Genomic DNA, 14,986 nt, shown 5'->3' with positions numbered 1-14,986 from the left:
AAAAAACGTCAAATAAATTAGTAGTATTGATGATGATAAAAGTTAAATAAATCATTTTTTCTATTATTTAAATTTTTAACATAAAATTTCCAATGTTTTAAAATTAAAAATAAATGTTAAAAATTTAAAAAAAAATGGAGGCAATAATTATTTTATTAAAGAAAAATATGTGTAGAAAAAGTAGAAGTAGATGAAGCCAAATGAGTAATAATAATAATTTTAATAAGGACTAATGAGTAATAATAATAATTGCAATGTTAGTCCTTGGTGTTAGTCCTTCTATTAGTGTACAATTGTTTTTGCACATTGTACAACTAATTAATGCATTGAAAAGTTAATGTACAAAATTGTATGCATGTTGTACAAGAGTATTAATGCAATGTTGGTCCTTTCCAACTCTCACTTCTAAATAAGAGAGATATAAGAAGAAGAAGTAAAGGTTAACAACCCACGTTTATTTATTTATTTTCCTTTCAAAACTGAAAACACTTTTAGATTTTATGATTTAAAACTGTTGCCGAAATTTATTTATTTAAATAAAAATAGAAAAAATGATACCGGGAAAAGAATTTTATGTACTGTTATTTGGAACATTTCTGAAAAAATATTAATATTATTATTATTAGTAGTAGTAGTAGTTAAGTTTGTAATTTTTATTTTTATAATAATTTTAAATTTGAAATTATTCCTTAAAATTATCCACTAATTGAATTATTCCTTAAAATTATCCACTGACTAACGTGGATCAGTTATTTGTTTTGGTTTTTTTTTAAAAAAAATTAATAATCACACTCATGTTCTGCAATGTTTATTTTTTATTTTGCAGATTTAGATAGTTAAATTTTTTAGTTATTATCTTATATAATTTTTGAAAATTATAAAATGATTATATCACGTTAATTTTAAGTAATTCTTTAATAAATAAATTTAATATTTTGATTTCGAATTTAAGATAATTACAAAACGTTGAGTTTATTATTTAATCCTATTACATGTAATTAATAATTTTAATTATTTAAAAATCCTGTTTTTGTGGTGCTGACGTGTGTCGTTCTAATTCTAATTATTGACATGTGTCTATATTTATTTATTTATTAATTATTATTGATTATTAATTATTTAAAATACTGAAAATTTGTGGTGTTGACATGTGTCATTTTTTCTTCTCCTTTTATATATAGATAGATTACTAACATCTATGGATTATAATCTTTATTGGACCATTAGGAATTCTAACTTTCAAACATGAAATAATATATTAAAAGATAAAAACTATGAAAAAGTATAAGAAATATTTAAAAAATATATCAAAGTAAATATTTTTACGTATAAAATAAACTTTTAAAATTACATATATAATGTCGGGTTGACTTGGTCTCGGTTTGGTTTTTTAGTTGAAACCAAACCAACCCAAATATAGTCGGGTTTTTTTTCGGTTTAACTCAATTTATGATTTGATTCAGTTTTCGATTTGATTTTGTACTCCTCTAATTTGAATAAATTTTATTATTCAGAAGCATTGTGGAAGGGCAAATTCACAATTTGGCATTTGGGCTTCGGTTTGAGGCAACTAATTAAAGATTACAGATCCTTTGAAGTGTTAGTTTTGTGAGTTAAATGAATCTAAGGATAATTGATACTAAAGGGGTACCACGTAAATGAGATAACAAACATTTATGTCGGTACCGTGTAAATGAGATAACGAGCATTTATATGGATACCAGAGTCATGAACTTGATAGTACACCTTGAGTTGTGAGATAATGGAAATATTGAGACTTTTGAATTTGGTGAACTTGATTACTTTTTGTGTGTTTATATTTTCTTCATGAGCTCATATATGTTGCGATGAGATGAATATATTTGATTGAAATGAGATGCATCATCATCTCCTAATCAGTTGATATTATATTATGCACATGCATGAATATAAGATTGAATATGAGTAAGGCTTGAGCACGTGGAGATAGTCCATGTTGCAATGGTTTTATGTTTATGAGTGGGGCACGTGGAGATCGTTTGTGCCGGAGATTGTTTGATTTTGTGATAGTGCATTAAGATTATCCGCACAAGCACGTAGAGACCGTCTGTGCTGGTATATGGACCTTTGTTAGTCCCCAATGGGTCCCGATTATCTGACCGAGAAAGCTGTGTGTATATAGGATTTTGGCCATTGTATTGCATTGCATGTCGTATTAATTTGGTATTGAGTTGTTGAGATGGGTTGTGGTACTGATTTGACTTGATCTAATCCAATCTAGCCAATAACCTGACTATTAACTCCTGAAGCATCGGAGCGCTGTTGGAACCATATGAGGTTGGGCTGGACCCCCTACCACAATCTACTGCTCAATAACATTATCATGCTCAAATATGGGCAAAGGAGTTCAATGATACCCATATTGATAGGATTGAAATCGAGGTAAAATAGTTCAAAAATTGCTTCGGAAATAAAAAGGGTAAAATCATATTTTTAGTTGAAAATCAAGTTCTACAAGCCAAAAAGAGTTTGTGGTTGAAAAACTCATTTAAACAAGCAAGAATCGAACTCTAATCAAGAATTTTACTACTTTTTCAACTTTAGGAGAAAAAACCCAAAACTCACATGCAGTCAAAAATGAGAAATTTCAGGAAAACTTTGTCAAAATCAGTTTACCCACAATACAAGGATCTTAAATCCCGAAAATCAATTAAGACTCATTCCAAATCGACCTCCAAATCAACAATTTTCGATTTCTCTACTTTAGGGTTTAAAATCTCAACTTAATGGATAGAAATCATGAATTATGAAAGGGATATTTTGGGGGAAAGAGTAAAATAGAGTTAGAAATACATACAATGATTATGAAAGAAAAACGCATCAAAAATCACCTCAAAGTCCAGAGGCGAATCTAGGATTTTTCGAATATGGGGGCACCAAGAAAAATGTATTAAGTGGGAATTGATCATCGGTCCTCAAAGTCAAAAGCTCAACATTTAACCATGTGGACCAACTAGACTTTTTATAGTACGGGTGCAAGAATATAATATTATACAAATGTTAGAAAATATATACATAAAATATCTAATTTTACGAAGAGACCACAGGTTCGGGTGCCCTATTTTTTGCACCTAAATTCGCCACTGCCTCAAACTGACTTTTCTAGCTCCGAAAATGTCAAAAATACGAAATGGATTAAAATAGATATTTAACTCAGTGATTTCCTCACTAAAACCCATTTGTGATCGCTAAAAGTCTATTTTGTCGCCACTTAAAGTGTATACAAGCAACCTTGAAACACCCTTTTGATCCTTGAAACTCATTCGGAATCCTATAAACATGAACCAATAGTGCAAATTTATCTTAAAGCATGTTTTGGAACCAATGAAATTGTCGAATTTCAAAAAATATATGGTTATAACCAAAATACCCCTCGGAACCCATCTAAGCCAAAAATTCAACTTTATACCGAAATATCCAAATCACAATTTAAGATCTCGGGACTCTAACCGATCATCTTAATAGAGCAAACTCGAAATTCTAGACTCAGTAAAATTGATGAAATTCCCATATGACACTCAAAACTCATAATGTTAACCAAAGTCAACCATATAAAAAATTCTCAACTCAAAAGTTGAATTTTCACGAACTTAGGACTATTCTAGCTTGTTACGTCAGCTTGCTGTCTCGTTGTAGTTGGATTTCAGGTGTTCGAAATGCTCCAAATTCTGGTTTATTTGGTATGACAGAAGCCATTTTCCTGAAAAATGACTTTCAGGTTTCAGTTTTAGAGTGAAAAAGTATTTTTTGCATCCAGTGTTTACACCAGAACAAAACATTTAACCTTGACAGTTAAAAATTATACTGAAAAAAACTAATAATAATGTGAATGAGTGTCACTTGTGTTGCATTTTTTGGTTTGGTGCAAACATCCGATACAAAAACCTAATATACAAATTATAAAGAAAGAAAATCATATGACAGTTACCTCCCTGTAACAAGTTCTTTTGAATAATTTTTAAGTATATTTACAGAATCCATAACCTATAGATTACACATATACACAAGACAATACAGATTATGATGCTAACTGGCTTGACAGTTCAAATTTGGATCATCAACTGTGTTAAAGTACAATGTAGAAAGTTTGTCATCAAATTTGGAAACCAGTTGATGGACAGACAATCCGCAGTACCGCTTCCCTAGTCTAGCGATGAAAATGTCAATTATTTTCTTGAACATGTCGTCTTCTTGGATTAGAGGTTGCTCCACAAACTCAACTAGAGGCATCCACTGCATTGCAAAAAAGATAAGGTAGCTCGAGTAAATGCTAAGTCGCATAAAGCTGCAGACTTAAAGTCTAACTCAACCTCAAACGCTAGCTCATCAGGTGAGTATTACCCAATACGATATGCTTACCTTAGCATCCTGAATTTCTACATCATCAACCATGATCTGTTTTGACAGGGGTCTTAACAGGCAGACAAAGAACAAATCTGACTTTTGAAAGGCCACATCATGAACATGCCTGAAGAAGGACATGATAAATGTTAATTTAAACAATGGTATCTTGTTTGTAAACTGTAAAATCAACAATTAGAGTCCAAAACTAATGTACATAGCATGAGATAGAGCAAGAAGCTGAATAAAGCTTGAAATATCCTAAAGGAGACAGTGAAATCTAGCGAATAGCAACTCCACATTCTCTGTCTCTGAGCCAAGTTGTTCGGATACTTATGGTATCAGCATTTTGTGTTCTTATAAGATTTCTAATACAGCACTTCCTATCGATAAAAAGGTGTAATATATAAGATAAACTCATGGTTCTTTGAAGAGGGAGAATTTTGTTACCTGAAAGCCATAACCTCCACAAATTCAGTATCAATCTGGAAAACGTAATGAGATCATTTAAATAACGATTTGTCGTTAAGGTTGCTAGTTTAGGATGGCGATACATTTAAGTGAATTTCTTACCCCAGTTTCCTCCTGCACTTCTCTTACAATTCCTGTAAAAATCTCCTCGGACTGAGTTTGACACAAAAACTAAACCGAGTAAGTATACAGTTTCATGCTTCAATCTTTAACTAAGTCAAAAGTACCAAAATGGTAAGGTCAAATTGCAATAGAGGAACATACCTCATGAATAAAACCAGTTGGTATTTTCCATAAGCCTGAAAGAGCCGGTGTAAAATGTTTCTCTTGCACGACAAGCACCTAAAGCAGTAATTTTATTAGCCTAAGAGACTACACAAAGAATTCAGAAGCTCATAAATATTACTACAAATTAGGAAGGCATTGCAAACAGAAAAACACACACCTCATTTTTTATCGTTGATCACAAAACCCCCAACTCCAACTTGATGTGATGCATTCGAAGGAAGCATGCAGGGTTCCTCCGGAATCCAATAAGTCATCATAACATATCCTCTTTCTGCATGATGGTATTGAAATCCTTCCTACAAAATTTAGAGTTCGATTGTTACAAAATCACTAGAGCTGTATATTATTGTGTAGCACAGTTAGCTTATTCTCTTCATGTATTTATATCAACATATTCTTTGAGTAATGAGACAATCACTACTAAACGATTGTAAACACAAAAGTTGGTATGGGAGAGTAATTTCTTATATCGATTAATGTGATAGTACGAAATACCTTTACTGCAACAGGAACTAGATCACATTTTTCCAGTGGTAGCTTAAGCCAAACTCCATTCTTCCCCTGCATCATCGGAAGCCATCAATGAGCAAAAGGTGTTATATAAGTTTTACTTTCAATACACCAAAAATTACTAAACAATTTGGGGTTCCGTCTATATGAATTCACTAGGCTATCTGGCATAAGAGTTTGTCTATAAAATAATAAGAAAAAATATGAAATGCGGTGGCTTTCACTCGTGTAATAATCAACACCAGACAAGAAATTGAGTCTTGAAATTTGAGACTAGTATAGTATAATATAGTAGTTGCTGGAAATGAAGTACCTTCACTTTCCAATGAGAGAGAGATGCACGAAGCACAAAGGTAAATTTGTCGGGATCAGATGGTAGTCTTTCTGCATTGATGAGTACTCCTCCATATTCATCGTCAGAGGCATCAAGCAACCATTTATCTCTAAAATACAAACTTGTATGGTTTGTACTATTTATCTTGTAAGAGAAAGTGTCCTCTAAGAAATTCTTCTTGCTTACTGATCTTGTAGCATCATACGAAGTGCTTGAATAAGAAGCCTTTGTTAACAGCCCTGAAGTTAAAACAGAAAAAATTACAAACATTGGAACTTCATTTGAGATACAAACAGCAACGTTTCTCATTTAGTAACATTAGTGGCGTTATCTAATAACGCGTAGATTGATTGATAGTATTCTTCTTAATGACTGCATTAGAAACAGGACATCATTCTTTAAAAGCTAATGATGCATTTTGTATTGCCTTATTATCGATTGTTCTACTGCGAGTTCATACTTCCTTGCTCAGAGATCATAAGGTAATAGCATAGTAGTAGATCCTCAGAGCGGATTTACTTGGATGGACAAACTAAACGTTGTCTAAAACAGAACAAAAAGACGTGAAATCTCCGTTCATGAAAATACTCAAACACGAAAATACTACTCTCTCCGTTCCATTTTATGTTCATCTGAGTATGTTCTTTCCTTTTTAATTTATTTCGAGAAGAAGCATAACCAATTTAGCTTTAAATTGTTCATTTTACTCTGAATGATCTGATTTTATAGCCAGGCATGACATGTTTCCAAAAGTCAGTCTTTTCTTTTTTAGACTTAGTATCCCGCAATACCTTCACACAATGAAACAAACAGAGTAATATCTTTTTATTCCCTTACAAAATCAATGGACAGGCAAAATAACCTTCTGACTGAATACCAAAAAAAAGGTCCACACCCCTAAGTAAATTCTCCATCCGTTTCAATTTGTTTGTTTTAGTTTTCTTTATAGTCCGTTCAAAATTTATCTTTTACTTTTTTGGCTAACACGATCAAAAAGTCTTACATATTTACTTTCTTAAATTCTGTGTCAAGTTAAAACAACACAAATAAATTAAAACGAAGGAGTATTAGAAAAATACTTCCGCAAGAACAAAAATACATTCTACTTATCTTTAGTTTAAGACCACAAAACTCAAAAGTCTTACATATTTACTTTCTCAAACTATGTGTCAAGTCAAAATCAAACAAACAAATTAAAATGGAAGGAGTATTAGAAAAATACCTCCACAAGAATAGAAATACATGCTACATATCTTTAGTCTAAGACCACAAAACTCAAAAATATTACATATTTACTTTCTTAAACTCCATATCAAGTCAAAATACAGACAAACAAATTAAAACGAAAGAGTATCAGAAAAATACCTCCACAAGAACAGAAATACATTCTAGATATCTTTAGTTTAAGACCACTCGATTCAAAAATCTTACGTATTTACTTTCTTAAACTCTTTATCAAGTCAAAACAAGACAAAAAAATTAAAACGAATGCAGTATAAGAAAATTACCTCTGTGAGAACAGAAACTTGGAGCCACATTAACACCAAACATGAGCTTTGAATCAAGAAATGAGCTAGAAAACTTCATCAACCCCTCCATATCAACTGATTTACACATGGACATTGACTTAAAATCAATAAATTTCAGCTCCATTACAGTCCAATGAAAAATCAAAATCTTGACTTCTCTATAAATAAACCAAGATAAGAAAAAAAAACAATTTTTTCCAAGAAAAATAATATAGGATTCCTTCACAATGCTAAAAACAAGAAAATTTCTTTGGTATTTTCACCCTTTCTGAGAAAACTAAAATAATAGAACAAATTTATTGAAGATATTAAATAGAACTATAGTTTTTGGCATTTAGAAAAAAAAATACAAAATATCTTTGATTAAGAAGGAGATATATTTTTCCATGGAAAATATTAGCAAAGTTTCTAGCTTGATGGCATGTGGTTGAAAATGAAATTTGTATGAAATATTGAAAATGACAAAATAAAGAAAAAGAAAGGTGTGTTTGTGAAAATTAGCTTTAAAAAAAGATCTTTTATAACGACAATAACAATATACTCCATGCAATCTCACAAAGTGAAATATGAAAAAAGATAAAATGTACGCAGGAGTTACTCATACTTTTACAATTTAAAAAATATATTTTTCAACAGACTCTCGACTAAAAAAAAATTGAAATACGAAGATGTATAATGAGTGTGGAAATGGGAAAACAAATGAGTGTGAAGAGAGACGGGGGAAGGGGGAAAGTATACAATACATATTTTAAATGTGGAAAATTGTACGTCCTACTTGTTTTTAAATTTTTTATTTTTTAAATTTGTCTGGTTTTTCATTAAAAGGAATAAAATAGCTTATCTCACTTTATTAATCTAGAGTATTTTATAAATTTATTAATCTATAAAATAGTTTTTTCATATAGTAGAAGTTGTATATATGCTCTTAATTTCTTCATGTGTTTACTTTTTTATATTTAAATTGTCACTTATAAAACTTGCATTTTTTTCTATTTTTACTTGAAAAATTTACCCTAAAATGATTTATGGCATACCAAATAATTATATTAAGGCATCATTCAACATAATGTGATGATACCGGGGATGGGAGTGAGGGAAAACAATTATCATCATAGAATATGTCACTTATAGAACTTATTTTTACTACTTATATTATAAAAAAAAACTTATATTTTCCAAAAAAGAAGAAGGTATTTTTCAAAATATGTTAACTAAATAAACTTAAAAAAATTGTCCTAAATATAAAATAAATCCAAATTGTCTGTCTGGCGGGAGGGCCTATATGACTCTGGAGACAAAATTAAAAAAAAATAGGTACAATGAGCAATGTAATCATTCATTATTATTTCAATAAAATAAAATAAACAGATAGGTCATGCTTCCTGATTTTTTGGTTATCTTAATCATGAATTATTTAGTTGTTAGAACAGTATTATCTTATCCATTTAACAAAATGGAATATACAATCAATTTTAGGTGGAACTTCACTCAACAAGAATAATATGATTTAATATACTCATCATTCTCTTACTCGATATCTGGTACTTGATATCCGTTTTAAGATTGAAGCAATTCAGATTATGTGTATGAAAACTTTACTTTAGAGGTAAAACGCTTTCTTATTAAAGATGAATCTATTATCACATGCTCGGACATAAGATCTCTAGTTAAGAACAGGGTATTTATCTTTTCATCACTTCATCATAAGAGGCGAATTCAAGCTTTGAAGTTTATGAATTCCTAAAGTGATGTTAGTCGTTAGATTTACGTTATATAACAATACAATTTTCTCTTACGAGTTTCTCAATCGTTGTTTTGTATTAGTTTTGTGGCCAATCAATTCGCATTCTGCGTAAAATGTTTTCTACCAAAAGTAATTATATATGCTCTTTCAGGGTTTAATAATATGAGACATTTGATTGAGAATCAAGAATGGATGAATATTTAACGCTTTATCATAACTTTTGTGGTGAAATGTGAGCACCAACACGTAATGTATGTAATTGTTAATGTGAATTCTGATATGAATTCTTCTTTTTTATATATATAAAGAAGAACAATATTCCAAAGAACATTCAATTCAGATTACTCAATTAATATTAGATTAGTAATTTAAAAAATTACAATTTTTGTAAAAGAAAAATAAGGAAGAGTCAATAAGTGTAAAAAAATAATGAAAAGAAGAAAATATCAATTGGCAAAGAGGGATAAAGCTGTCTTATTAGTCTCTCTTCAATTATTCCAAAGATCTTTTTGAGATATTTTTTGATTTTGTGTTTTTTTTTTTGTTTTTTTGATGGAGCTTATAAATTAGATGCATAGAAAAAAACAATCAACATTATTAAGGTTATAGTGAAGTCCACGTGGGAACATGTCATATATATGCACAGTCAAATATCTTATCCATTTTTGAGTAATTCATTTCCAACGGTCCTTAGGCCGCGTATCGATCGATTCGATTTTAAAGTTTATTAATTTGATTTATTGGTTATCGATTTGTATGTAGATATGCTAGCTAAACCGTTATAGAACCATTAAGATATTGACTTATCGATTATTGATTTATCGGTTTTGATCGTTATCGGTTCGGTTATCAGTTTAACCGTAAAGATTTGACAAAAAAAATATTGAAAAATACTTAAAAACAAGGTGACAAACCAAATGAACCATCCACATGAGTTCACATGTTACATCTTTCTCAAAGGCAAACACTTTTACATTGTAGAATAACCAAGAGTTTGAACAACCAAAAATGAAAGTAGGAAATCAGTCTCTAAGTCAAGGACTTTGTATACAAAATGGTATAAATATAATTGTTTAATATACTATCGGGTTATCGGTTAACCCGTTAAGAAAAAACCTAAAACCGTTAAGAACCGATAACTCGATAACAAAAAAAATCAAAATCGCTAAACCAATAAACCATTACGGGTAAACCAATAACTTTTTTTCGATTTGGGTTATCAGTTTCAGTTCAATTTTGAACAGACCTAATCCTCATATTCAACTCGTATAATCAAATATTTTATCTATTTTTTCTTAATCCATTTCCACTCACTCATATTCCACGCTCGATCCGTCAATTTGCTACTCCTAGAAATAACTGTTTGGAATTATTATTATTATTAGATGGAAAAAAATAATTGACATTATTTAGGTCATAGTGAAGTCCACGTGGGAACACGTCAAGTTGTATATTTAATTAGGACAATTTATTTATTTATTGTGTAGTGCACGTGTGATTATATTCCCACTATAGTGGGAAAATTGTCCGGCCCATCTTTGAGTACTATTTAAATTTTAACCAATATTTAAAAATTATTTAAAGCTTAATTTGATGAAAAAATATTTAAAACTTAATTTGATTATGCAAATTTCAGTGTGTTCATCTTACTCATTATTTTCAAACTTGCGATTTAACATTTTTGATCTGCTAGGTCCTAATTCCACATTTGAATTGTCAAAACTGAAACTTCTGAGTAAAGCCTAACTTTCACATCAAAATCTGAGGTCAGGCTCTGTTGTTCATATGGATGTCCAAGGTGAGAGGTTAGCTATGTATGATTTCAGGAAAGGTAGAGATAGACCAAAAAGATATTGGGGGGATAGATAATTAGATAGAACATGTCACAGTTTCAATTTACTTAAGACACGACCTTAAATAGGAGGTTGTGGGAGGTACAAATATAGAGTAGAAGGTTAGTAGGTCGTAGCAATGTGTTTTCTTGTTAGAGTGGGTAAACGTCTCACATTGACTGGAGAATGGACTGGTGGTCTCCTTATATGGACTTGGGCAATCCTCCCCTCATTAGCTAGCGCTTTTAGGGTTGAGTTAGGTCGAGTGTCATATCTTTACACGTCTACCTGATATTTTGTCAAGGCATAGTTCCGATGAGATTTACCTCGGACAAAGGGACTCCCTTGAATGGGCAAAGGACCAAGAACCCCTTGCTGCATTTCATAGGTGTGGAAAGAAGTTGATTGACATTGAAAATTACCATGTGTTTGGCCTCAATTTTTTTCAAAAATATTTGACTATTTCAAAAAATATGATTTATATCCATAAGTTCTAAAAATTATTTAAAATAGTCATAAATTTATATTATCATTTTATAATGAATATGTTTCGTTAAAAAATAACTTTATAATATAATTGATAACAATAACAAAATAACAGTATAGGCAATACAATACATTGATCGCATACTCAAATTTGTCACTGATTCAGTTATAATTATAACTCATTAAACATAAGTTGTTCTTTTTTCTTAAATTAGAAACTCAAAACTTTTTCGGATGCGATAGTAACAACTATTAGTTGAAATTAATAAATAATGGGTATTTTTTTATAAAATATGAAAGTTTGAGGTATTTTTTGAATTTTTTAAAATTCCCAAATATTAAAACAAATACTAATTTTTTTTAGTATTTGGAAACTTGGCATACTTGACAAATATATTTGCCAACTTATATAACCAAACACCACTTCCCAATTTTTTCTCAAGTATTCTTGGAATTAAATGGGTCTGTAACAAATGTTGGGCAACAACGTTGAGAAAGACAATATTTGTGAATATCCAAGCACTTATGAGATTTTGAGATGATTACTACTACTTTGAGGAAGACAATATTTGATGTCTTGATCTCTTTGTAAATATCGAAGAATTGAGACATTCAAGATTAAAAAGCTTGTTCAAAGCAACGTTTCGAATTTGAAAATATGTCACTCTTTTGAAACGAATTCTATATATAAAAAAATATGTAAAAAAAAATTGTTTTATATTAAAATATACACATTAAAAGACTAACGGAAAACGTTTGGAATATTGGATAAAATAGAAATTTTTCTTACACTAAGTCTATTTTAATTATTAGAATAGTGACTTATTGTGATCACTTTTATCTTTTTATGACTTATTTAGGTTCCGAACTTTGTGGAAGATTGCTTACAACTTGAGTGATGTCTTACAAATGAATGCCTCGTATATTTATCGGAAAAGGGTCATATTTGCCCTTGTACCCTTAGAAAAGGGTCATATTTACCCTTCGTTATACTTTTTTGATATATTTGCCCCTACCATCCTACTTTGGGCACATATTTGCCCTTGTACAGTTAACTTATCATGACACCATTTTTATAAGCCTATGTGGCGCCTACGTGGCTCCATGTGTATATACATTTATTATAATAAAAAAATTACTTTTTATTTAGTATTATATTCGACCCAACCGAAGGAGTTCGCGGCTTAGCAGAAACCCTAGTTCCAAAGGTAAGGTAGAACAACAACAATGGTCGTGCCTCTGCTTAACAAGAAGGTCGTGAAGAAGAGAGTGAAGAGGTTTATTAGACCTCAGAGTGACCGAAGAATCACTGTCAAGGAAAGCTGGCGCAGACCCAAGGGTATTGATTCCAGAGTGAGGAGAAAGTTCAAGGGATGTGTCTTGATGCCCAATATTGGATACGGGTCAGACAAGAAGACTCGCCACTATCTTCCTAATGGCTTCAAGAAGTTTGTTGTGCATAATGCTAGTGAGCTTGAGATCCTAATGATGCACAACAGAACTTACTGTGCAGAAATCGCACATAATGTTTCCACCAGAAAGAGGAAAGAGATTGTCGAGCGAGCTGCCCAACTCGACGTTGTCATAACAAACAAGCTTGCTAGGTTGCACAGCCAGGAGGATGAATGAGCATTTTGGCTTTAGATGTGATCTCTATATTGTTTTAGTGTTTGAACCTGTTCCTTGTGTTTTGTTTAATTAGTACTCTGTTTTTCCCGAAGTGGATTTTGATACAACCTATTGCTATCAAATGCTTAAATTTTCAGATTTTAGTAAAAAAAATATTCGACCCAACCATTAACCCGATTCTAATATCCACTCTCTCATATCACTTTACCCATTAAAACAGAGACAACAGTCTTCAGTTTTCTCCTATCGCTCGTAATATCTCAGAAGAAGTCCCAGAGAAAAGATCGTTGAGAAGCAAAACTGTGTGTGGAAATAAGCATGTCAATTAGCGCGCGAAAAGAAAAAATACAGAGACAACTTAGATTGAAGGCTTCGATACAGAGAGAAGAGTCATTCATGTCTTGATTCTGGTAATTGGTCGGGTTTCTTGTCTGTCGCTTTAGTTTTACATCTTTAGTTACCGAGTAAGCGAGAGTGAGAAGTTTGAATTTTGATGCAGTTAAGAATTGTGGTGGACAGTGAGAGTGAAGTGGATTTGCTGGTACAGACTCGGCATCTCCGTGATATTGTCGTCCTTGTCATCCGAGGTCTTGCACAGAGGTTTAACAGCACCTCACTCAATTCCCTTCTCAAGATAGAGAATTAGCATCATATCATGTTCCTTGTTTTGTACATTAGTTGGTCTTTTTCTGTCTCTAACTCTAGTAGTTTGGTGTTGGTTTTTGTTTCTGTTTTCTGGTGAGGTATTGAGTTTCATCTGGCTATGCATTTTGCTTCTTCCATTAGCTTCTTATTATGCTTATGCAAGTTAGCTTGGTATTGTTTATGTAAATATGACATATCTTTGTGCATGAAAATACAAAAGAAATACCGATTTGTGTATGATAGTTCACAAAAAAATTAGTGTAATTTATTCATATTGAATGTTCAACTTCAGCATTACTAGCAAGATGTGTCTTGTGTCCAATGTACAATACATGATAATGTGATTATGGAACTTTACTAGCTATTACAGGAAAGCTTATTGCACTCCGAGAATCGTAACGTCTAATTATAAGTCACATATCAATTTTGTAGTTGAAGCTGCAGGTTCAATTCCCAGTTCATCACCATATGATCCTTTTTGCATAACTTGTAGCCTGATAAGAGTGCAGAGGCAGTCACGGCCATGAAAGCAATAAAAGACATGCAAACATCAAGACAATTAGAATTTAGAGTTCAAAATAGACTTCTAAATCTAAAGGATCACAACTTATATGTTCCAATGTCAAAATACTACATTCATATAAATTATTTAGCCAATATAAGACAATTAGAATTGCTACTTCAGCATAATAGAGCTCTGCACAAATACAAACACACACACACAAAATGTAGTTGCAGATTAAACACCATTTCAGCGCGTTAACATTTCACAATTTAACCACTATTTTCAGCAACAACAGGACAATTACATCATAACTAATATAAAGTGGCATAATGTGACATTCATGTTCAATGTTCACCACAAAAAAGAGTAAACTGAAAAGACATTAACTAAAAAGTATTGTCATAAATCAGTAATTAAAGCCCATGAAACATAACAAAAATATTTTTCAACCCAATAGATCACTTTTGTCCTTTTCTTGGCTTCAGTTTCTTAATTTTTTGCCTATTTTGCATCTCCAATTGACCTTGAGTTATAGCAGTTTTTCCCTTCCATGTGAGGTTGGTTGGTGAGTAGGGAAGATTTGAAGGAACACTCACTCCATTGTGATCACCAACAAAGTTAATAATCCTTGTT

The 14,986-nt window shown here is 31.3% G+C and overlaps 1 protein-coding gene and 1 pseudogene across 1 annotated transcript; one reads left to right on the top strand and one right to left on the bottom strand.

Annotated features, from left to right (window-relative positions):
- Positions 1-3,847: 3,847 nt before the first annotated feature.
- LOC102595803 (nudix hydrolase 8-like) lies at positions 3,848-7,845 on the bottom strand (annotated as a pseudogene).
- A 4,903-nt stretch (positions 7,846-12,748) lies between these two features.
- On the top strand, positions 12,749-13,307 carry LOC102595475 (60S ribosomal protein L32-1). Its single transcript, XM_006358271.2, has one exon. The coding sequence runs from the start codon at positions 12,802-12,804 to the stop codon at positions 13,201-13,203; it is 402 nt and encodes a 133-aa protein (XP_006358333.1). The 5' UTR covers positions 12,749-12,801; the 3' UTR covers positions 13,204-13,307.
- The last annotated feature ends 1,679 nt before the right edge of the window (positions 13,308-14,986 follow it).

Source organism: Solanum tuberosum, unplaced genomic scaffold (genome assembly GCF_000226075.1).
Source record: "Solanum tuberosum cultivar DM 1-3 516 R44 unplaced genomic scaffold, SolTub_3.0 scf00273, whole genome shotgun sequence".
Taxonomy (NCBI): domain Eukaryota; kingdom Viridiplantae; phylum Streptophyta; class Magnoliopsida; order Solanales; family Solanaceae; genus Solanum; species Solanum tuberosum.
The sequence above is the reverse complement of the archived record's forward strand: the minus strand, read 5'-3'. Positions and strand labels throughout refer to the sequence as shown.